The sequence below is a fragment of the Cervus canadensis genome, chromosome 28, assembly GCF_019320065.1.
Source record: "Cervus canadensis isolate Bull #8, Minnesota chromosome 28, ASM1932006v1, whole genome shotgun sequence".
Classification (NCBI taxonomy): Eukaryota; Metazoa; Chordata; class Mammalia; order Artiodactyla; family Cervidae; genus Cervus; species Cervus canadensis.
Genome location: NC_057413.1, coordinates 39,751,757 through 39,776,294, shown reverse-complemented (window position 1 = coordinate 39,776,294; position 24,538 = coordinate 39,751,757). Strand labels below are relative to the sequence as shown.

General features: G+C 59.5%; 1 protein-coding gene across 5 annotated transcripts in view; it reads left to right on the top strand.

Annotated features, from left to right (window-relative positions):
• Positions 1-24,538, top strand: part of GRM4 (glutamate metabotropic receptor 4) — a 113,215-nt gene that overhangs the window by 31,569 nt on the left and 57,108 nt on the right. For all 5 annotated transcript variants that reach the window (XM_043450556.1, XM_043450555.1, XM_043450558.1 and 2 more), the window contains exon 3: positions 19,983-20,199. In XM_043450556.1, coding sequence (XP_043306491.1) covers positions 19,983-20,199 — 217 coding nt within the window. The remainder of the gene's footprint in view (positions 1-19,982; positions 20,200-24,538) is intronic.

The window sequence follows — 24,538 nt, the reverse complement described above, 5'->3', positions numbered from 1 at the left end:
CCCCCAGCCTGCCTGGATGGGCCTGGTCCAGGGCCCTCTCTGAGCCCCAGGCACCTTGCCTTGAGCATCATGGCAGATGTCTCCCTCATGGAGCTAGTCTGAGGTTTGAGTGGGAGAATGTCTGTGGAATCTGTGGAGGGAAGGCAGGCCGTGATTATTACAGGTTTCAGAGCTGGAGGGCAGAGCAAATGGGAATGGTCCAGGGGGGCCCTGAGAGTAGTTATTTAGGAACCTGTGACTCCAGCCCTGGCTGGAACACACGTGGGTTCAAAGCCTGCAGGGAAGAGGTGTTTAGAGAACTGGATGCTGGACTCACTGCTGAGGAGGCGGAGGGTGCGGGGCGCACCCTGGCCCTGAGGGTGAGGGGTGACCCGTCATACCTGTGCCCCAAGCTGGGGACTGAGTCCCATCCTTGCAGGAGATAATGCCTCAGTTTCCCCTGTACCCTGAGTGCCCTCCAGCCCCTTCCCACCAAGAGGTGGGAGCCGGGAGGGTCAGGAGACGAGGCAGCCTCCTGCAGCCTGCTGTGGGCATCAGGAGGGGTGGAGTGACCCCTGCAGTCAGGCCTGAGCTGGCTGGGGGCTGGGGACTCCCCAGTTTCTCTGTGGGGTGGAAGATGGGGAGCGTGAGCAATGCCCTGCCCGGCCCCCCCCCCCCCCCGCCAAATGAAGACACTCCGATGCACACAGCAGGCTCCGTCCCTCCCTGGGACTGTGGTTGTGTTAACTGTTGCTTGTATTTTTGGCCTCTGGAGGAGGGCATGGCAACCCACTCCAGTATCCTTGCTTGGAGAATCCCCATGGACAGAGGAGCCTACAGTCCATGGGGTCACAAGAGTTGGACACGACTGAGTGACTAAGTACCCAGCACGTGTTTTTGGTAGAGAGCTGGCAGTGAGGCCCAGACTGGGGGCACGTTCATCGCGGGGCTGCTTCTGGGGAAAGCCCTCCGATTGCTGTGGGGAGCCACGGGCCTGCTGAGGTCCTCCAGGCACCGCTGATAGAGCTGTGAGCAAGGAGACACTGCCTCCCTGGGGCGGGGGTGCGGGGACTAAAAGAAAGGGCCCGTTTAATTTAATTCTCTGTTTTATTGCTCGTTGGATAAATAACCTTCATTAAGATGGAAGCTGGGGGATGGACCAGGAAGTTTGATTAATTTCGAGCTGGTTTCTCATTTGTTAATTTTCTCCCAGTTCAGCAGGATTATTAAAACAAATTACAGACACTGCTGTCTCCTCCCTGGGCTGGAGGGGAGCTTGGTTCACAGGGGGGACCCTGCCCCCCTTTTCTACTACAGTTATTTAGGTACAACATGGGGTGAGGGACAAGGCCTTCTCCATCTCAAGGTCTCTGGGCAAGGCCCCTGTTGTTCCTTTTGGGGGTCTTCACGTCCCTCAGCCTCACGGAAGAGCTGGATGTGGAGGGAATGGCAGGGGGTGCTGGTTAGCCAGGGCATCCCCCCTCCAGCAGGGCCTCCTGGGGTGAGGGGCAGACCTGCCAAGTCCAGCTGCCACCCCCACCCACGGTATTCAGGGGAGCAGGGCAGGTGGGCGAGCAGGGCGGTTGGACATACGGCCTCTGGGTGCCCCCGCGGTGCCCAGTCCCTTGGCCCCCCTCCACCCCCCGACCCTGTCTAGGCCCATTAGCCCTCACCCACTGTGAGCTCTGGCCCTGCTGGACTGGATCTCCCATTGGCTGGAACGGCCCACAGAGAAACTGCCCCTTGCTGGGTGGTAGCAGGCGACAGTGGTCCGTGCTTTCCTGCTCACTGTGGGCAGTTGCGAATTCCAGCTGCTTGATGGGCGGCTGGGCAGGTGGTGATGTATCGGGGGATGTTGTGAACATTCTTTTGTGCTCCCCAAATGTACAGTAAATGCTGCCCCTGCCAGTCCTGATTATACTGGAGTGTGTGTGTGTGTGTGCATGCACACACATTCAGGTTCATTTATCACCATGAGCCAGTGTCAGCGTGTGTGTGCTTGTGTGTCCAGGGTGTGTGTGTGTGAGACTCAGGGTGTGCCCGTGTCAGCTTGTGATCCCAAACACGGGGCTGGGTGTGTCAGGGACCCTCAGGAAGCCCGAGTGTGCGTGCCTGGCTCAGAGCATGCCGTGTGTCTCTAGGTGTATCTGTGTGTGACTCAGATATATTGATACTTCTGTATGTGTTGTGTGTGTGCATGGCCGTGTACCTGGGTGTATGTGGAGTGGGCTGGGGTGAGCGCCTCTGTGTGTGTGTGTGTGTACGCGCGCGTGCGCGCCTTTCCGGGACCCCTTGGCGCGTGCACGTGAGCGGGCCCGGCGGTTTGGGTGGACTGACCGAGCCTTCCCGTCCCTGGCAGGCCTGCGCGTGTGCTCCTGTCTGCGTGTGCTCCCTCCTTCCCGGCCCTGCTCCCATCGGCTGATACTCTGCTGCGTGAGGCTGGGTTATCCGGAGTGTCCACCTGGCCCCCACCGCCCTGGGGGTGACCATGGGGAGACCTGTCTCCACCTACCTTCTTGTGGCCTGGGGACCACAAGAGTCCCCTGGAGAGAGGCTGCCCTGGGTTGGCTCCTGAACCTCCACTCCCTGAGCGCGCCCTGGAGGACCAGCCGTCTCATCTGCAGGCCTGAGCTGGAGGAAGGCGCGGATGCAGGAGAGCTGCCAGGCAGGCAGATGGCCCTCCAGCTGGGGCCAGGGCAGGGGGCCAGCCTGACCTCTGACTCCTGCGCTGAGGAGCGGGCGAGATGCCTCTGTCCCTGTGACTCACAGGCGGTTGGGGCTGCCGGTCCTGTGAGGCGCAGCTCACTTCAGATGCCTCCTCCGAGAGAGGGGAGTTATGTTAAGATGGTGAGAAGGGCCGAGGGTCAGGGGACAAGGATGGGTGGGGCTGCTTCAGGGGAGCTGTTCCGAGACAGCGTGTCTGAGAAGGTGATGCTTGATCAGAGACAGGGATGAGTGAAGGGGTGCGCCCTGTGTGTGGGAGGGGGCGAGAGCCAGCAGGACAGCGGGCACAGCAGGTGCAAAGGTCCTGAGGCCAGACCACGCTGGGGCTCAGGGACTGCTCCGGGAGGTCAGTGTGGCCCGAGGGAAGCGAGTCGGGGGAGGGGGTTGGTAAGAGGCTGCAGGTGTGGGGGAGGTGCGTGGGGGACTTTGAATTAGGTGCCTGTGGCCTGCTGGCCCCTTGGAAAGGCCTGGATGCACTGGAGGCAATATCCCTTGTCAGGCTCTGCTCGCAGCGGGACCTGCTGGGGCCTGGCTTCACGGGCACTTCGCTGGTGGCCCAGTGGCTAACACTCCACACTCTCAATGCGATCCTTGGTCAGGGAACTAGATCCTGTGTGTGTTAGTTGCTCAGTCTTGTCCGATTCTTTGTGGCACCATGAACTGTAGCCCCACAGGCTCCTCTGTCCATGGAATTCTCCAGGTAAGAATTTTTGAGTGGGTTGCCATTTCCTGCTCCAGGGGATCTTCCCACCCCAGGGATCGAACCCAGGTCTCCTGCATTGCAGGCGGATTGTTTACCATCTGAGCCACCAGGGAAGCCCCAGATTCTGCATGCCACAACTAAGAGTTCACGTGCCGCAGTGAGGATCAAAGATCCCGCGTCCCCCAACTAAGACCCAGTGCAGCCAAATAAATAGATGAGCAAATCAATATTAATAAAAAGCAGGCAGACCTTTGCCACCTCTCTGGCTTTTATGGAGATTCTGGGGCAGGGGCCCAGGTTGTGGATGCGGTGGAAGGGACTGAGATCTACTCCGGGCTTCCCTCTGAGAGAAGTGTCAGCTCAGATCACCAGTTGCTGGAGATTGGACATGGGCTGGGACAGGGGGCGCCTGTGGGCATGTCCTGTCTGTCTCCTCATGGTTTGGACAGGCCCCAGACGTGCTGGTGGCTCTTGCCGTGGGCTCGGAGGGAGGCTGAGCAGCAGGATGGAAGGATTCCCGCCTCTGGCCTTGGTGGACCTGGGTTTTCATCAGTAGCTGAGGAATTGAGGCCAATGACTTCTTTCCCGTCTGCAGGTCTTTGCCTATAAAATGCAGAGAGTAATATCCACCTGGAAGGGATGTTGTCAGGGGTAAAGCAGCGAGGTTGAAAGGCATGGTCGCAGGTCAGAACCCAGAGCAGACCTGGGATGAGCATGGTGGGTGGTTCTCCTGAGAGGCCCCCTTGGGATGGAGGAGAGGTTAGGAGGGAAGTTCTGGGGCCAGTGCCTCTGTGAGCTGGCCCCTTGCTGGCTGCCTGGGGCCTGCCCCCTGGGGCTGCTGGGGGACAGCCGAGAGCCAGTCCTCAGTGCTGGGCAGGACCGTGCTGTCCCCACCCTGTCCCAGTACTGGGCACTCTGGGAACAGGAGGAATGTGATCGCTGGGTGGAATCAGACGTTTGCAGGTTTCTGCAGTAGATGGAGGGTCTGGGGAGAGATCCTCCCCAAATCACACCTGTTATCCTTGGGTCCTTCCAGGGTGAGGCCAAATTTCTGGACTGAGCATCACAGAGGCAGCACAACGGAGCTGAGGGTGTCCGAGGTGAACCAGTCCCTCCTTGTTTCCCCGGGGAGGTGGCAGAGTGCGGTGGCAGGGGGAGCCTGGCAGTGAGGGTTCAAATGCGGGTCTTCGGGCAAGTGATTCAAGTCCTCTGGGCCTCCGCTGCCTCACCTGTGCAACGGGCTGAATGCTAGTTCCCTGGCGACAGGTGTCTGGTGAGGAACATGAGAGCTGAGACCAGAGCCCGGCGCACAGGAGGCACTCACTCAGGGTTAGGTATTATTGTGATTGTTATTTCATGGTTATTAGGTGAAAAACCTGGGGCACAGGATGGAGGAGGGTCTGGCTTGAGATTACATGGTGAGTTAGTGACAGGCTAGAACTCAGGCTCTTCCATCCAGCCAGCTTCCGGAGCAGCAGAGGCAATAGGGCTGGGTCCTGTTGCCTATAGGCAATATGCTGTGTTCTCCTCTCTGCCCTGGGCTGGGTCCCTGGCCCCTTCTCACCCTGCTGTGCCACTGGGGCAGCTTCAGAACCCCCAGAGCCTAGGTACCTTGAAGGAATGGGCCTGGCCCTGAGGGCAGGCAGGCAGCTGGCCCTGGAGGACCTGGTTGCTTGGGTCCCAGCTCCGGACTCTCCCTCTGGTCTTGGCTGGGCTCAGAGTTTCGGGGAGGGCTCACTGAGAGTTTGTCACAGGAAGGAAACACTTGGAGCTGGAGGGCTTTGGGGGACGCGTCATACATCGCTCTATCTCCACACACACCCGCAGGCCAGGCCACCCTCACCTCTTACCTGGACGAGGGCAGGAACCTTCCCTCTGCACTTGGCGGTTCCCTCTTAACCTCGGATCTGGCTTTGGTACACAGCTGTGTCTCATGCTGTGTTCTCCCATCCTCTCTGCAGTTTTGCCTTTCCTCGAACCAGCCATGGGCTCCTGGCCACAGGGCCTTTGCACCTGCCTCATCTTCTATCTGGGTTGTTTTTCTTCCTTCCTCTGGATATTGTCTATCTGTTCTTCAGGTATCAACTCATGCCTCCTCTTCAGGGGCCCTCCCTGGGTGCCCTAACCAGACTCAGGGCCTTATTGCAGGTTCTCACGGGCCCCAGACCTCTTCCCAGCACATCTCAGAGGCTGGATGTGTTGCTATGTGTATCCAGTTAGAGACCATCTCTCCCACAGGACTCTGTTCCGTGAGGACAGGGGTTGGTCTGCATTTGCTCACTGTGGCCTCCCCAGTGTATACCGTGGCACGGGGCAGAGTGAGTGCTCAGTAAGTATACCCTGAATGAATGCGTGAAGGGATGAGAGGCCCGTATCACCTCCGTCCTTGCTGGGGCCCAGGAGAGGTGGAGGTGGAGGGGAGATGGGACTTCCACAGCAAATGTCCCCGAAGAGGGGCCCCCTGGGGTGGCATGGCCTTCTTCCCAAGGGAGCTGGTGAGAGATGGGTCAGCGCCAGGTGCCCCCAGAGCCTGAGGACAGTGGCGGTGGGGGGCAGCAGAAATGGGGGCGGTCCTTAGAGGTAGGTGGTGCCCTGCAGGCTGGGTTCTCAGCAGCTGGCTCTGCCCCAGGGCCGGTGGGGAGACAGTGCTGGGTCTGTGCTGGGGACAGACAGCAGGGAGCAGGGGGAGGTGACGCTCTGCGAGTGGCTGCCGCTAGCCTGCCTGTGGTCTTGGCTGAATGGCCGCACTTGGCCAGCCCCTTCCCCACTCCGCCCGGTACTCAGGCCCGCTTGCTCCAGTGGGACCTCCTCCCTGCCAGCCTGGCGGTAGCCAGGCTGTGACATAAATAACCTGGAGTGATGGTGCTGTGACTTTTATTGGTTCGTGTGTTCAATAATGTTCACATGTCTCATTATATCATATTATATTAATACAGAGCCCTATATTCCACGCAGCACAGCACATTAACCTGACTTGGTAGGACACTGGGCAGACGCCGTGGTTAATTCCTCCACCCCCGGCCATGCCCCCATCACTGGCCTCCAGAAGGGTCCTTCCAGATGCTCCAGAGGCACCCTGTTCATGAGGTTGTCCCACCCCTGCCCCCGACTCCCACAGCTTGGGGGGTGGCTCAGCGGGTTCTGTGGACCAGGCTTCTGGATGTCACCCCCACATTGTGGAGGCCCCGGCCTCTACCCTTACCTTTCAGGGCCAGGGGGTCACTAAACCTCCATGGAACAGATGTGGAAACAGACTCAGAGATGGGAGGTGTTGGGATCTAGAGATGTGATGAGGAAAGGCCTGGAGTGAGGACTCTTGGCTCCCTGTGGTGGCTGCTTCCCAGGGGGGTGAGGATGGTGTGGGCAGAGGGCAGGAGGCTGGCAACGAAAGCAGAGTGTGTGCCAGGCGCGAGAGAACCCACATGCTAGAGTCAGACAGAGTCGAGTTCAGATCGTGCTTTGCCACTTGCTGCGTGACTTTCTTTCATTTTTGGCTGCACTGGGTCTTCATTGCAGCACGTGATTTCCTTGTTGCAGCTCACGGGCTTTCTCTTGTTGCAGAGCACGGGCTTAGTCGCTCCCTGGCATGTGGGATCTTAGTTCCCTGACCAGGGATTGAACCCCATGTCCTCTGCATCAGAAGGCAGATTTTTAACCACTGAACCACCAGGGAAGTCCTCTTGCTGTGTGGTTTTGTTTCCGTATTTTCTTGGGCCCCAGTGGTCTCATCTGAGAAATGGACGTAATATGTGTACATTATATGAGAAAGTCCCTGTGGGGTGCTTGGCGTGGAATAGGTGCTCCTGAGACGGTAGCTCCTGGGCCCGTTCGGATTCCACTCACAGCCTCTGCCTGCTGCTGCCCCGCCCGGCTTGCAGGATGCCCGGTCCTGGCCCAGCCTGTTCCAGGTGTCGGGTCCCTGCTGAGCCTCACTCTCAGCTTGGCCCCCAGGGGTACAGCAGCACCTTGGGCTGGTCCTGAGCCCCCGGCCCTTGGACACGTGGGCGTGGCTCACAGGCAGCCTCGTGGCGCAGAGAGAGCCCCGCTTGGCCGTCAGGTGGGCCGGGCTGGGATGCGGCCAGTGGCCCTGGGCACAGGCCTCAGCCCTGAGCCGTGGCCTCTCGTGTCAATCAGGGCGAAGGTTTCCTCTCTCCTGGCGCGGGGAGAACCAACAGGAGTGTCTGTGTCAGTGGCTACTGCGCCGTCTAACTCAGATGCATGATAGTGGCTCCCGGCAGCTTGGATATTTGCGTCTCTTTCCAGGCTTTCATGTCTGTTCACTCATGTGAGCCCCACAGTGAGGTTGACAGAGGCCAAGTTCTCACCACTGTGCCCACTTCACAGATGAGGAGACTGAGGCTCACAGGGGCGGTGACTGGCCTGTGGTCACGCAGCGAGGTAGTGGGTAGAGGGTGGGGCGGCCTGCTTCTCGCCTCTGGAAACCTGGGCCTTGGACCCTTCTAGGCGAAGTGGGTGTAGGTGCTGTGACCCCACGGGGCTCCCCCCTCAGTCCCACCCCTCCTCCCCGGCTTCTGGGCTCCTCCGTCCCTCCGCCTCCCCCCACGTATGGCTCTTGACAAGGTTACGGAGTCAGCATGTAAGACCTGCAGAAGTGAGTGTAATTTATTGATCTACATTTCGCTTATGAAATAGGACAAGTGCTGATTTGAGGATCTTGTTTGCTCTCGCCCTTGCGCCGCCCGCTCCCCCGCCCGCCCCCTGGGCGCTCTTATCTGCGGTAATTCCTCCGAGCCTGCATCAGAACCCGCTTCTTTGTCAGCCTTGCGAGGCTCTCCACTCCATGCCCTCTATTCTTCTCCAGCCCCCACGCCTTATCGGGGGGCCCCCCCTTTTTCCTGGGCTCCTAAGAAAACATATAATGTTTAAAAGGGTGAGACAAGGGACTGAATAAAACGCTTTCTGGGGAAATATTTGTTCAAAGGCCTGTTGCCTGCATCTGTCTGGTTCTCTCCTGGAAAACATAATTCAGAGCAGGCCTGGAAATTAATCCAAGTGTCCGCTTGCTTTCCTGATAAGAGGCTGGGTGGGTCCTGGGGAGGGGAGACAGGCGGGTGTGGGATGGCTCCCCGCGTGATTGCCTTCTTGGATATCAGTGTGAAATCAGGAGGACAGGGCACAGCAGGCCCCGGGAAAGGCCGGAGCTGAGCCCTGGGGTGGGAGGAGGGAGCCTTCCGCATCTGTGAGCAGGGCGCTGCCGTGGAGCAGCCCCTTTCTAAAGAGCAATGCCCTTCAGTTGCCCAGATGAGGCACCAGACCATGTAAGAGTCCAAACTTGGCTGTGTCTCTGTGACTTTGGCAAGACCCCGAGGCGCTGAGCCTCGGTTTCCTCACTCATCTAGGGTGCTCAGGGGTCTGCTGAGCTTGTCCTCAGGTTGGTGCGAAGGGAGTGAAGTGTTCCCTGCGATCAATGGGCCCAATGCTGTGCCAGGCGTCTGAGGACAGAGTAGGGAATAAAGAGAGGCCCCTGGATTCATGCAGCTGACTTTTTAGGGAGAGATGATAATAACTGAAATAAGGGACTTCCCTGGTGGTCCAGTGGCTAAGACTCCGTGCTCCCAATGCAGGGGACCTAGGTTCAATCCCTGGTCAGGGAACTAGTTCCCACATGCCACAATGAAGATCGAAGATCCCCCAAGCTGCAACTAAGACCCGCGCGGCCAAATATGTAAATAAAATACTTAAAAATAAATGAAATAAGCATGTAAGTATAGAGTATGTTAGAGAGTGATCATTGTCTTGGGGGAAACCAAGCCGGGCTTCCCTGGTGGCTCAGAGGGTAAAGAATCCTCCCGCAATGCCAGAGACCTGGGTTCACATCCCTGGGTTGGGAAGATCCCCTGGAGAAGGAAATGGTAACCCACTCCAGTTTTCTTGCCTGGAGAAGTCCATGGACAGCAGAGCCTAGCAGGGTACCTGTAGTCCATGGGGTCGCAAAGAGTTGAAGGTGACTTTCACTTTTTCAAGCAGGGGGTTGGGGGGTGGAGACAGGGTGCAGGGGAGGGGAAAGCCAGATTGGTGTTAAATAGGGGGGGTCTGAGAAGGTGATGTCTGGGTAGTCTTGAAGGCAAGGATGTGAGCGAGTGGGCCACGTGCCTATCTGGGGGGATTGCAATCAGGAGGTGGGAACGGCCAGTGCAAAGGCTCTGAGGCAGAGTGTGCCTGGTGTGTTCAAGGGAACAGCAAGGAGGCTGTTGGACTGCGGCCGTGTGAGGGAGGCCGAGGTGGGAGGCCAGGATGGGAGCTGGGGATGAAGTCAGAGGTAATGTGTTGAAAATGCTTTGTTCAAATGCCAAGTGTTGTTGATCATTTTGACAGCTGGCCCTAGGCTGAGCTGTAAAGGGCATTTTATTACCCGGCAGGGGCTCCCCGAAGAAGGCTGATGCATGAATTTCGCAGGAAGAGCGGAGGGCTGTGATGTCTTCTGTCTTCTGCCACCCTAAACATTTCAGTCCTTCCGGCTGCAAGATGATACGAGCTCTTTCCAAGCTATTTCCCTATTATGGTGCCTGCAGGAAAAAGAGACCCGTCGTGACTGTGGTGCCATGCTGCAGGGGTGGGAGGTGGGTGAGGGGTCTGGTGAGGGGCCCTGACCTGGTCAGTGGGGTCCTGGTGACAGTGCAGGGACCTACAAATGCTGGCTGTGTCTGGGGTCTCGGGGAGGGGGGAGTCAGGGGCCATGAACCCACTCTTTGGCAGCCACGGGTGGGGTTGGTGATCCTAATTAAAAGCTTGGATCCAAAAGGCTTGATGAGGGAATTTCTAATTAAATACATTTCATCTCATCTGGGAAACAGAGGTTTGCATATGATAAGCATGAAATTAATAATTGCATTTAGAAATTAGTTGTTGCGTGAAGCCAAGCCATTTACACAACCCTCAGGGGCCCCTGGCCCCGACCCCTGCCCGATCCTTTGTAATGGAGACGGATGGACCGCTTTAGCCTTCTGTGTGACGGTCAGGAGCAGAGGCGGTGGCTGAGCAGAGGGGAAGCGGGGCTGGCCGTCCCCCCTGTGGCTGCCGGCAGTGTGGGGAACCCTCCGAGTCCCTGGAGGTAGCCGCTGTCTCTGTGAGATCCTGTGTGTGTGCACATGTGCGTGTAGGCCCACTTGTGAAGCGGGGAGGCTGAGGTTTCACCTCACGGTAAACTGGGCTCTGGAGCTTGTCCCTCTGGCTTTAAATCATGGCTGTGTGTCCTGGGGCAAGTTCCTTGACCTTTCTATACCCAAGTTTAGGGGAAATGAGGAGGATAAGAGAGCCTACTTCATATGGTTATCATAAGGTTAAAGGTGTTAGTCCTATAAAACCACTCGGCACAGTTCTTGGCACACAGTAAACACTCAATAAATGCTTATCCTCAGGAAGATGATGATTACATGTGTGCATGTGTGTATGTGAATTTAATTCAGTTCAGCCCAAGCCAGCCTGTGATGGGTGTGAACCTGGCATTTCCAGGCTTTTGAGGTGGAGGAAAATAAAGCTCATCCCTTGCTCTCGGGGAGGTAGAGCTTGCGCCCCTGTGTCCGTCATCATCAGGAGGAGACGCTGCAAGGACAAACAGCCCCCACATCTCTGCGGCTTTAAATACGTAAACTGAATATACTTGCCATGTTATGTGTCCATGTGGCTTGGCTGGGTGCTCTGCCCACCTCCTCAGGGACCAGCCTGGCCGGGAACGCTACCAGTCATGGTAGCAGAGGGAACACATACCCCATAGGGTCTCACACTGGTGAAGAGAAGCCCTAACCCTGAATTGATGGCATTTCCTGCTCGCAGCTCAGGGGCCAGAACATGTCAGGTGGCTCCAGCCAAGCACGAGGGGCGCATCGTTGGATTTGCCAGGTGCTGGGGAGGGAGGGAGTGCACGTGTCTCTAAGGACCGGCACCCATGTTAGTCACGCGTGGGCTCACTGAGCATCGTGTCTTCCGCTGGAATGTCAGCTCCGTGAAGGCAGGGATTGGGCTCTGTGGGTTTGCCCCAGTGTCAAACATTCTGCAAAGTGCTTAGTAGGTACTCAGGGAAGCACTGAGTCAGTTCCATCTCTCAGTCGTGTCCGACTTTTTGTGATCCCATGGACTGCAGCACACCAGGCCTCCCTGTCCATCACCAGCTCCCGGAGTTTACTCAGACTCATGTCCATCGAGTTGATAATGCCTTCCAACCATCTCATTCTCTGTCTTTTCCTTCTCCTCCTGCCTTCAATCTTTCCCACCATCAGGGTCTTTTCCACAGCCTTATCTAACTCAGTGAAGCTATGAGCCATGCCAAGTAGGGCCACCCAAGACGGGCAGGTCATGGTGGAGAGTTCTGACAAATCGTGGTCCACTGCAGAGGGGAATGGCAAACCACCTCAGTGTTCTTGCCTTGAGAACCCCATGAGCAGTATGAAAAGCACTGCTGCTGCTGCTAAGTTGCTTCGGTCGTGTCTGACTGCGCGACCCCATAGACGGCAGCCCTCCAGTCTCCTCCGTCCGTGGGCTTTTCCAGGCAAGAGTACTGGAGTGGGTTGCCATTGCCTTCTCCGAAAAAGCACTGAGTAAGTGAATTCATAGTGAAATCAACAGTTTCTGGGGGTGGGTTGGGGTCCCCTGGGGGAAGGGGAGGCTGGTGGCCGCGGAGAAGCCCGGGTGAAGGGACCACATGGTGTTGTGGACAGAGTTTACTGTCTTTTCTTTTTTTGCCGCGGCATGTGAGATCTTAGTTCTCTGACCAGTGACTGAACCCTCGCCCCCTGCCTGGAACCCTAACCACTGGACTGCCAGGGAAGTCCCCGATTTTACTGTCTTTTCGCATAGCACTTGCTGCCTTGGAGACTGATGTCTACTTCTCAGTCCAGGAGGGGAAAGGCTGCCAGCCTGAGGGGCCTGTGTGACCCCGGCAGAGGTCTGTGTCCAGGCCTGGGGCGGGGGCAGAGAAGGGGGCAGAAGGCCGAGTCCCGGAGCACTGGGGTGGTGAGCTGCTTGATGGATCACCTTGGGGCACAGAGCGGCGGGCCCCCAGTGACCTGACGCTCGGGGGTCCGGAGCCAGTGGCCGGGCTGTGTCCTCCGGGGAGTGAGGTCTGGTTAATGAGGGTGCCCTGAAGTGAGTGCCCAGGCTGGCCTGGCCTGGATTCCCTCAGGGTCTGTGGGGCAGGGGCTAGTGGCCCCCAGCTGGCCCAGTGGGTGGGGGTGGGGGGTCGGAACGTGGTCTTTAGGGGGAAGGCCCCAGTCTATGGCCCGGGACAAGGCCCAGCACAGGGGGCAGGCCGTCCTTCCATCGGGCCCACCCCAGCCCTTCCGCAGACCACCCAGACACCATCCCAGCCTCCCCCAGGGCCTCCCCCACCTTCCAGGCTCTGGAGGCCTGCTTCTCTGCTCCTGCACCTGGGGGCCCCTCTGGGAGACGGGCCTGGCCAGGACTGAAGGCAGGGGGCCCCTCTGCCGGACCCCAATTCCTCCCCCTAACCGCCCTCCCCAGGCACCCTCAGCACCCCCTGCCTCCCCCTCTGTGTGCCCCGTCTCTCCTCCCCGGTCCGTCCGCACCCTCGACTCGTCCTGCCAGCCTCCACGCTCTCCTTGGGACACACAGTCCCACTTTCCCCCGTGAATCCCCGTGGCCTCCGACCCGGCCCGGAGCTTCAGCCTGGAGGCATCTCACTCTGGGGAGCTCCTTTCTGGCTCCTCCAGCGGCTGGTGCTCTGAAGGTGGGTTATTTAAATCCACGTCCCCTGCACCTGGCTTCCTCTGCATCAGGAGGTGGTGGCTGATCCGCAAGGGTGTGGGGGGCGCCCGCTGTGTGCCTGGCTCTCAGTGAGATGCCCTCTGCGCCCCCAGGCTCCGGGGAGGGAGGGAGGTGGACAAGGGCATCTCTGCTTCTCCTGGTGCCGGCTCTGCAGCAAAGGCCTCGGGGAGGGCGCACGGCTCAGCTGGCGAGCGAGGTCGGGGTGGAAGCTGGGCCTTCAGCCTTTGGAAGCTGGCCTTCCCTCTCGCCAGCTCTCTGAACCACACTTTCCTGCCTGAGCAGCTTTCATGTACCCAGAAGCCTGGCTGCCTTTTTATCTGTGAAGGAAACAGCTGATGCTGAGAGCTGGGAGTGGAGGCACCGCATAGCCGAGATCAGAAGGGCAGGGAGCAGGTGGCCGCCCCAGGGCCTGACCTACCTCGCGCAGGGTCTCCCTCATCCCAAGTGAGAGGCGCTGTGGCCAGGCAGGTGGGGGTCCTGGGGCCTGACCAGCCTCACGCAGGGTCTCCCTCATCCCAACTGAGAGGCGCTGTGGCCAGGCAGGTGGGGGCCCTGGGGTCGACCTGGGTCCTGGCCTGGACTGTGCTTGCAGCCAGAGGGGGCCTCAGCCCCCAGCGGTGGCTGCCTGGCCTGGCTTGTGGGTGGAACGGAAAGAGGAGAGTCAGCTGGGAGGATGGGCAGGGCCCCAGGCCAGGAGCTGGGTATGGGGACTTCCTCGGTGGTCCAGTGGCTAAGACCTTGGAGGAGTCTTAGGGATTGATGCCAAAGGCCCGGGTTCAATCCTTGGGTTCAGTCCTTGGGGAACTCGATTCCACATGCCGCAAGTAAGAGTTCACATGCAGCGTGGAGATCCCACATGCTGTGACGAAGGCCCAGTGCAGCCAAATTTTTTTAAAAAAAAAGAGAAACTGGGTCTGCATCTTGTTTCTGATTTCTCCTGATGGCTCTGCTGCTCATTGGGCACTTTTTCCTCTCTGAGCCTCAGTATCCTCACCTGAAAAATGGGCACAATGGCCCTAGCCTTGCTTCCCTGTCTAATAATATCTAGCGTTTGCCGAGGGCCCCGTGTGCCAGGCACAGTTTTCAGTCCTGTGTGTTCTCTCCGGTGTGGTCCTCTCTGTTGTTATTTGGGCCACTTTTTAGGGGTGGGGAGGCTGCTTGCTTGTCTAAGGTGGCAGAGCTGGGTCGCACAGCCCTGGGCAGGCTGGCTCCAGAGAGAGAGGTCTGAGGCCAGGGTTAGGGAGGCAGAGGGAGGAAGAGGAGCATTGATGCACATAACTCAGGGGAAGAGGGCTGGGGTTCCTGGCGGGTGGCCCTGGGTTCCCAGGTGATGGCCCCGGACATCCCGCTGTGTGACTCAGGCTTCCCCAGGTCAGGGCGGAGCACTGACTGCTCTGAAGAAAACGCTGGCCTTGACGGGGCCCCGGCCTTCAGAGGCCATGGGGTCTGGGTCCCGGGTGGGCTCTGAGATTCTGGGCAGCTTGTTCACCCCCTCGTCCTCCTCAGGATGGGAGGGGGCTATGGCGGGGACCTGCCACTCTCAGGGGGTCGTCAGACTATGTTGGTGTGGGAACAGGTGGCCGTGTCTGAGCTGTTGGCACCTGGGCACCACTCACATCCCGGCTGGTGTTGCCATGCCCGAGTGGGTGTGTGGGGCTGCTGGCTGGGCCTGGGGCAAGTTCAGAAGAGATTCAGGATCCAGCACACAGACATGCATGCCTATACCTGGTCCCTCACATGCGCACACATGTACACGCGTGTCCCCTCTGCCTGAAAAGCCCTCCTGCACTTACGTGGCCCCTCCTTCACCACCTTGGGGTCCTGACTCAGCGTCGCCCTGCCAGAGGGGCATCCCTGGCCCTTTTCCCTCACACCCTCTGCGTGCCCTGCTTTCCTCTTCCTCCTGGCTCCCTGGCCCCATCTACCCACTCTGCCTCACCTTTGCATCATCTGCCCCCATCCACACGGGGAGCCCACGGGGCAGTGTTCCCCTGTTCTCAGAGCTGGGCCCGGCAGGCTGTTGGGGCTCAGTGACTTGGTAGGAGGAATAAACCAATGAGTGTGCGGTGTGCTCATGTGCTCAGGGCACATGCTCCAGCACATGCTCACACGCGCGCATGTCACACACACACACACACACACACACACACACACACACACACACACACACACACACACACACACACGCATGCATGCACGCACGTGGTTGACATTCATCTTTATTGTTGCTCAAGCCCGGAAACAGCTTTTGTCTTCCCTGTGTGGCAGGGACCTCCTTGTCACTCCAGAAGCCAGAGAGAGGGAGGGCGAGGGGGAGTGTTTATTCAAGTGCTGCCCCCTTCAGTCCTTCGGCCCTTCTGTACTTTCATAAGGGAGAGACTTGGCTGGGTGCCAGTGTGCCACTCTTGGTCGTGCCACCCGCCTCCTCCCCCTGCAGGCGACCCCCAGATGCAGTGAGTGTTGGGTTTGGGGGTGGGATGAGCCCAGTTCCCTTGGCATCTCCCCAGTGACCTTGCCCAGTACAAGGAGGGAGCCTCAGAATACTTGTTGAATTGTTGGGCAGGCATCCTAACACCTGGGAGGTTGTGCTCGCTGCCCCAGAGTAGCCCGAATGCCCACAGGGGTTGGTGCTCTGGGAGGTCTGAGCAGGCTGTTTGGAGGATGAGGGCTCCTGGAGGGCTGCCTGGAGGAGGTGACACAAGCTGGGCCTTGATGCACCAGGAAGATTTGGATGTGGGGAGATGAGGTCATGGGCTTTGTGGGCAGAGGAAGACAGGCAGAGAGGAGGGAGAAACAGGCGGACAAATGGCCCCAGGGTAGGACGGCCGTGGTTGTCAGCTGCTGCTGAAATCTGGCTTCTTGCTGACTCTTGCCCCAGGAGGGTGTGGCGTCCCCAGTGCCTCGGCTCAGTACACTGTGGGTGCACGGGGTGTTAGGTGAGACGAGGAGGGAGGCAGGAGCGGGAAGCACCGGTGGGGAGGCGGGCATGGCTGTTGTGGAGAGGAGTGTGCTCAGCTGGGCTGCAGGGCAGGGCTTCCCAGGCGGTGCTAGTGGTAACAGAAGCCGCCTACCGGTGCAGGAGACTGGAGGAGATGTGATCCCTGGGTCAGGAAGGTCCCCTAGCGAAGGGCGTGGAAATCCACTCCAGCGTTCCTGCCTGGGGAATCCCATGGACAGAGGAGCCTGGTGGGCTCCAGTCCACGGGGTTGCAAAGAGTTGGATGTGACCGAAGTGACTTTGCACGCACGGGCTGCAGGGCGATGAGAGCTGGGGAGGCGCCAGAAGCCCACTGGGCCAAGTTGTCACAGGCCCCTGCCCACGGGGCGCTCCTTGCCTTTGCCACCCAACTCCAGGCTGGGGTGGGGACGAGAGGGAGGGGGCTTGGAGGGCCAGCCAGTCCCAGGAGGTCTTCCCACTGAGCACAGTGGTAACTCTGTGACCTCAGAGAGAGAGAGCTGGGGGTGGGGGGAGGCCCTGGGGACAGTCCGGGGGTGAGAAACAGTCAGAAAGGGCGCTGTCCTGAGGAAGGGCGAGGTGACGGACGACCGCCCTCATTAGTGCCGACCCTACCCTCGAGTGCTGACTGCCTGCCAGGCGCCAGGCGCTGCCTGAGTTTCTCCTGTGAATTCCCGCAGGTGCGACTCACAGCCTCAAGAGGAAGGGATTGGAATTATTTCCATTTTGCAGCTGAGGAAACTGAGGTCCAGAGAGGTGACGTTACCTGAACCCAGGTTTCCCACACCAGGGATTTGAATCTGAGCACTGTAGCTCCCATATTGCTGCTTGGAGCCATCCTCCGGGGAACCTCAGGAGGGTCTGCAGCCGAGGGAGGGAGCCTGCGGGGGCGGCAGGCGGAGCTGGCAGAGGGGACCACGGGTAAGAGGATGCTTATCCCCTGGACCCTGAGGCCTCCTGCAGGCTGACACACCCTGAGGGGACCCCACACTTGGTCCTCTGCCCTTTATGGGAGGTGGTGTGTGTGCAAGGGCAGGGGCGGGCCTCCCCGGTGGAGGCTCTGAATCCCGGCACCTGGACAGCCGCCTGCCCGCCCGCTGGCCTGGCCCAGGCCGAGTGCCCAGCCTGGGGGCAGAGGGGAGGGGGTTGGAAGCAGGACTGGGCCTCCCCCAGACCTCCTGGCCCTCCTCTGGCGGGCCAGGCGCTGTTGACTCCAGCCCCGAGGCCCCATGTTGGGAGAAAACATCAAAAGCAGGAGACAAGCTGCTTCTAATTAGGAGGCAAGTGCATTTCTGGGTGTGTGATCAGGGCCGGCGGAGGTGAGCTGGCGAACAAACAAAGCGCCACCCTCTCTCGGGGACCTGCTGTGCTGGCCCCGCGTCTCTGCTGTCAGCTCCAGATTCAGGGCGCGTCTCTTCAGAGCGATGACCCTGGGGGTGACGTTTATTTTGTTCTCTTTTATTGTCCCAAAATTTTAAATGTGGCCATTTCAGACGCACACAAAAGTACAACAGACAGGGCAGTGCGCCTCCGTCACATCCACGTCACCGCATGGCCGTCAGCTCTGGGCCAGTGTCATCTCTTCTTCCACACGTTCCTGCCTTGGTTCTTTTGAAGGAAATCCCAGGCTTCATCCCATCACGTCATCCCTAAGTATTCTAGTACATGCCCCTGAAACAGTGGGTCTCAACTGGGGACAGTTCTGCCCCCAGGGGACATTTGGCAGTGTCTTGAGACATTTCTGGTTGTTACTGGGGGAGGATGAGCTGCTGGCGTCAGTGGGTAGGGGACGGGGTGCTGCTCGACAGCCTGCGGTGCATGGGACAGCCCCCCAACAAGGCATCGCGGCCCACTTCCCTCCACAAGCGTTAATAGTGCTGAGGCCGGGAAACCGCGCCAAGAGCTCGGGACTCCTAAAAACCAACCAAGCAACCACAGCTATAACACCATCGTCAGACCTTAAAAATGACGATACTTTCTGAATTAATCATCAGGTATCCAGCCAGAGTCCGCCTTGTAGGGGGTGCTGCGTTCATGCTGAGTGCTCTCTAGGGCCGCGAGGACTGGGCTGGTTTTCAGACTCTGCTGACTCAGGCAGGCAGAGGGACTCATGTGCTCTGGAACATTCCAGTGGGGTTTGCTTTCTAAACACGTGCTGTATTTGCATGGTTCCATATGGAAAACTGGAGTAGGAGATGGCAACCCATTTCAATATTCTTGCCTGGAAAGTCCTGTGGACAGAGGAGCCTGGTGGGCTGCGGTCCACGGGGGTCACAAAGAGCTGGACACAACTGAGCAACCGACCAACCACACAACATGGAAAAAATGCAGAGCGTGTAAGGTGGAGTGTCCCCTCCAACCATGCCCCTGGCCCCTGCTCTCTCCAGGGAGGCAGCACTGCCCTGCGGAGTTTCAGGGCAGTCTGAGGATGTTCCGCTATGGAAGCTGGACCCCCACTGTCCCTGGGGATGGGCAGACGCCAGGTGGGCAAACCCATGTGCAGTGGGCTCCCCGAGTCCTCCTGTTCTGGAATATGTTCCCACCCCCAGTTGCCATGTGGACTAAAGTTCTGGCCATGAGGTTTTTGCAGTCAGGATTGAGCCTTAATGATTCCCTCGGGGGATCAGTCTTGGATGTGACATTCGCCCAGAGCGGTATGCCTACCCTTTCACCCTGTCACTGTGGCCAGCTGAGAGCAGGGCAGAGGGGACACAGGAAGGGTAGGCGTTGGTGTGGACCAAGCCTGGGGGTGGACAGCAGGGGCCACTGGCAGGGTCTGGGAGCTGGGGGCAGGCGAGGACCCTGTGAGGAGGGCACAGGGCAGCGAGCAGAGGTGGAGGGGGGCTCAGGAGAGTGCACGCAGCCCCTTGCAGCCCCTGTGGATGCTGCATGTCCGCCACGGGGGAAGGGCGGCTTCGGGCCTCTGAGTCCCGCCTTTGCCTGGGGCGGGGCAGGAAGGCGCCCTGTGACTGGGGGAGCTGGCCGAGGAGGACTACGAGGCCCGAAGTCTGCAGGAGCGGCTGTGGCCCCGGGCAGGCCCTGCTCCCGGGGGCTCTGGATCCCAGGCTGTGGAGAGAGACCCCATTCCCTCTGGCCTCCCAGGAGTCCACCCTGGGGTGGGGAGGGGGCAGGGGAGCTGGAACTGGGCTCTGTGCCCTCTGAGCTGGGCAGGAGGAAGGAGCCGGGGCCCAGAGGGAGCTGTGAGGACATGGAAGGCTCCTGGGGGGCAGGGGCTGGACCAGAGAAGCCCTCAGGGTCCCTCATCCCCGCTCCATCCCTGGGCCAACGCTCACCCATCAGGGGCTGCTCCCCAGCTGGGATCTCCCAGTTTTTTATGTCAGCTGAGGCCCCCAGAGGCGCCTGCTGGGGTGTGTATGTGTGTGTGCATGCACACGTGTGTGCATGTGTGCTATCCACGATGGCTCTGGGGTGTGTATGTGTAGGTGACAGAGGGCCCACCAGCCCCAGGATTCTGTTGAGGTGAACTGGGAGACTTTCTGGAGGAGGAGGGCTTGATGCTTACCAGTCACTCCCTTCTCACCCTGGTGCCTGCTGGGAGTTGGGGGGGAGGTCTGGGAAGACATAGGATCCGGGGAGCTGAGCGGAGGAGGGGGTCAGGCTTTGGGACCCTGAGCAGAGCCGGGGCAGGGCTGACCAACAGCTGGCCCAGCTCTCAGCCTCAGTTTCCTCCTCTGTCGGGTGGGGCTGGGACCTGCTCATCCCACGTCAAGAGGGCCCCTCTGGGTTGAGAGGAGGCCGGGCCCGCGGGAAGGGCCGGGATGGTCCCTGGGCGGGAGGCTGGTTGGGGTGTAGGGGCTGGCCCTGGCTGGGCAGGGTGGGGTGCCAGCCACCCCCATCAGCGGCCCCTCTCGCCCCCCAGATCCCCCAGATCAGCTACGCCTCCACAGCCCCCGACCTGAGTGACAACAGCCGCTACGACTTCTTCTCCCGCGTGGTCCCCTCGGACACGTACCAGGCCCAGGCCATGGTGGACATCGTGCGCGCCCTCAAGTGGAACTACGTGTCCACGCTGGCCTCGGAGGGCAGCTACGGCGAGAGCGGCGTGGAGGCCTTCATGCAGAAGTCCCGAGAGGACGGTGAGTCTGCCCGTGGGCTCCCGCTCAGGGCCGGGGCAGGGGGTCCCCATGGGGGCCGCTCCCAGGTCCTGTCGTGGGCTCTCCTCCTGCCCCGGGGCCCCCTCACGGGCCTGAGCCTGTGGCCTCGTGGGCGGGCGGCTGGGTGGCTCCTGGAGGCAGCGGGTGGGCGCAAATGGCTTCTGCGGACACGGCCAGGCAGATGGAGGAACTGTCTATATTTGGGGCACGGGAGTCAATGGAACGGCCCCTGTTCTTGGGCAGAGAGGAGGGGAAGGAGGTGGGCATGGAGGGAGCCTTGTTCATGGGGGTCTCAGGGACCCAGGAGCCAGAGCCATCCTGGGAGCAAGGGTTTGTTTGTGGGACTGAGAATTCAGACTCCTTACAGCTGAGCCGTCTGCTGGGGTGAGCGGCAGGGGCTGCACAGGTGGGGCCGTAGGCGCCCCGTGGGTGGCATTTGGGGGGAGGATGGGACAGTGGCTTGCTGTCCTGGGACACTCCCCACTTACCGCCAGCCCCCCTTCCCCCACAGAGCTCCCTGCACTCCCAAATTGCAGTCCTCAAAGTGATAAAGGTTTCAGTTATCAGCGAGTATTAACAGGCTAAGACAGGGTGAGCTCCAGCAGGCCCACACTTGGGCCTCTGAGCCGGCCTTTCCGATGGCCCTGCCGGGGAGGGCAGCCGTATGGGACAGTGGCGGGGGGTGCGTCCAGGGCAGCAGACTGGCCTCTGGGTTGGCTGACTCAGGGCAGTGGGCTGGAGAGACGGCTCCCCTAGTGCATGGGAGCCCCTCCCCTCCTGCTAGACCCCCTCCCCGCAGAGGGAGCCCCTCCGCCTCCTCTCCCAAGGCCCTGTCTCTAAATAGCTCACTGTGGAGCCCTCGACCTTGGGGATGGCGTCTATATATTTATACCCAGATAACCCCGGGACTCTAATTGCTTCTCCTAAGGACCACAGAGTGTCCAGAGGCGGGCGTCGGTAACACCCTGCGGGTATAATCCTGCTATAAATCTCGGATAAGCCCCTTTAATTGTACAGCCGAAGCCGCGGGTGGTTGTAACCTGGCAGAGAGGGCGGCAGGGTTGTGGAAGTGGGGCAGGGCTGATGGATGGCTGTGGCCCCGGGCCCCCGCCCCTGCCCTCCACTCCAGCAGCTGGCCCCCCCCCGGAAGGAAGCCGGAGTGGTCAGAGCCCACTCCTACCTGCAGGCAGGCTGGGCAGCATCAGACCGCAGCCCCCAGCCCCTCCCTCTGAGGGCCCGCCAGTCCTTGGCTCCTTTGCTCAGATGGGCTCCTCTCTGCCCTGGCTCCATCCATCCTCCCCAGAGGCTCCTCTCCGCCTTGATGGCTTAAATCCTTTCCCGAACAAGCCCACGGGCTGTTTCAGCTGCAGCCTTGGTCAGATTTGGGGACAGAGGTGCTGGACGGGGGCAGGATGGAGGTCCAGAATCTTGGCGTCCAGGGGGACCGGGAAGACAACCCCGGACTCACGTGGCCCTCCCCATGTCCCTGGGGTGTGCTGAGCCCCTGTTTACACCTGGTGTCCTGAGTCATCCACCCTACCTGGTGAAGTAGGTACCCCCATTGTACAGGGGAGGAAGCTGAGGTGCAGAGAGACCACATGATAACTGGCAACAGGTCACAGAGCAGGTTAGAGGTGGAGAAGGGGTGTGAACCCAGGAGAGCTGGCTCCAGGACTTGCAGGTTTTATCTGTGTCATGTTTTTGTTACTCTGTCTTCTGCCCATTTCCCAGCTGCATAAACTGAGACACGTGTGGACCAGACCTGTGCAGGGGATGGGGGTATGACAGTCACACACACACACACACACACACACACATAGAGCCCTTCAGCCTGGAGGGACACATGCTGTTGTAGGAAAGGCTTGGGATTGGGGTGAGATCTGGGCATTGGGTTTTGGCTGAAGCTGAGGCTATTGTCTGAGTTTCTGTGAGCATCTAATCAAGCATTGAGTTTTTTCTAGAAAATAGAAAGTCTGCTGAAGATTTTGTAAAGGACTTCTAGAAAAATAAGAGCTCAGGGCCCTCACAGTGCCCCTGCCCCCTGCACTCCATCCTGTCACCAAAGGTCCGGCTTTCCACCGGGCCGGACCTCCTGCGTCCACAGACCCCCGCAGCCCTGGTGCGTCTCCCTGCCCTACCTGCCAAATGAAATTTGATTTGGAGAACTGTCTTTAGTGAGTGAAAAGAAAAGGGGAGAAAAAGCCGCGCTTCAGCAGCCCAAATTGAAATCAGAATTGAGCAGCCAGTAGAAAGGGGCCGCTGTACCTTGTAGCCTAATCCCTGCGAAAGATTAAAGATGTCTCTGGCCGTATATTGTATTGATTTGTTCTCTGAAGTATAAATCATCTTTGAGTTGCTCAGAGGCGTGCCAGGGAGTGGGGTGGTGGGGTGGGCTGAAGGTGCACGTCAGAGCCCCAGTGAGAGCGGGGCCAGCAAGCCCTGGGTGCCGACCATGTGCTGGGCTCTGGGTCCTGCAGGGAGCATAATCATGCCCATTTCATAGATGAGGAAACTGAGGCCAGAGAGGGTAGGTGGCTCTCCCAAGACCACATAGCCAGAATGTGGAGGGGCTGGGTGTGGAACCAGCTCTGCCCTCTGGGTGGGGTGCTCCCGAGCACCCAGCACCGATGGGGCCTTTGGCAGAGGCCTTGGAGAGAGCCCCAATGCTGTGCTTCCTGGTGCCCATCAACAGCGCCCTCCCGCCCCAGTCACTGTGTCGTGCGGACCCTGCCCTGAGCAGCCCGTGGCCCTAGACTGAAGTCTGCGCTGTGGCAGGCTCACACCTTGCACGAATCCCGGTGACAGCCTTGTGGGCCTGGTGTTCTGTCCTCTTTTCCAGGTGAGGACACCGAGGCTCAGAGGGGTGAGCTTGCCTCGGCTCATAGAGCGAGGTGCTGGAGCTACTTGGAGCCAGGCTGTCAGATCTGGTGCCCCCACCCCAGGCTACCTGCCTCCCCCACATGGCGCTAGCCACGTGTGGTTAGGAGAGCGGCCGTAACAGACATACCTGGGCTCCGACTAGGCCACTCACTGGTCACACGATCCTCGGAAAGGCACTTAGCCCCTCTTGGTTTTGGTTTCCTCATCCTCGAAATGGGATAAAACTGGTTGTTATCAGAATGAAACGTGCTGGCCCATGGAGGTGGGCACTCAGGAGCTCACATTGGAACGTTGTTATTATTACAGGTCCTCCCTGGTGCCGGGCATTCCGGGGGAGGCCTGGGAGTGTTGGAAGGCCTGAGGGGGCCGTGCGGGGCCCTGGAGGCCGTGTCCAGGGACAAGATGAGGGATGAGACCACGGGAGCCCTGGCCAGCCTGCTGCTTGAAGACGAGCTGGTCTGGTGGTGAGCGGGCAGTGTAGCGAGCCCCAGAGGCAGCCAGGGCAGGACGTGTGTGTGTGTGTGGGGGGGGCATACTAGGTGATTCTCTGGGCTTGTGCCCGGCGGGCCTGCCCTGATAGCAGGGCCTGTGTGAGGTGTGGGTTTCCCTCTGTGTGAGGTGTCGGTATCCCTCTGTGTGAGGTGTGGTTTCCCTCTGTGTGAGGTGTGGGTTCCCCTCTGTGTGAGGTGTGGGGGCCCCCTCTGTGTGAGGTGTGGGTTCCCCTCTGTGTGAGGTGTGGGGGCCCCTCTGTGTGAGCTGTGGGTTTCCCTCTGTGTGAGCTGTGGGTGGGTGCCCCTCTGTGTGAGGTGAGGTGTGGGTGCCCCTCTATGAGGTGTGGGTTTCCCTCTGTGTGAGGTGTGGGTTCCCCTCTGTGTGAGGTGTGGGTGCCCCCTCTGTGTGAGGTGTGGGTTTCCCTCTGTGTGAGGTTTGGGTTTTCCCTCTGTGTGAGTGTGGTTCCCCTCTGTGGAAGGTGTGGGTGCCCTCTGTGTGAGGTGTGGTTTCCCTCTGTGTGAGGATGTGGGTTTCACCCTCTGTGTGAGCTGGGGTGGGTGCCTCTGTGTGAGGTGTGGTTCCCCTCTGTGTGACGGTGTGGTTTCCCCTCTGTGTGAAGGTGTGGGTGCCCCTCTGTGGGGTGTGGGTTTCTCTGTGTGAGGTGTGGGTTCCCTCTGTGTGAGTGTGGTTTCCCTCTTGTGAGGTTTTTGTGGATTCCCCCTTGGGAGGTGTGGGTTCCCTCTGTGTGAGGTGTGGGCCCCATGCTGTGTGAGGTGTGGTGTGTGCCCCCTCTGTTGAGGTGTGCGGTTTCCCTCGTGTGAGGTGTGGGGTGGGTTTCCCTCTTGGTGAGGTGTGGCCCATCTGTGTGATGGTTGGGTTTCCCTCTGTGTGAGGTGTGGGTTTCCCTCTGTGTGAGGTGTGGGTTTCCCTCTGTGTGAGGTGTGGGTTT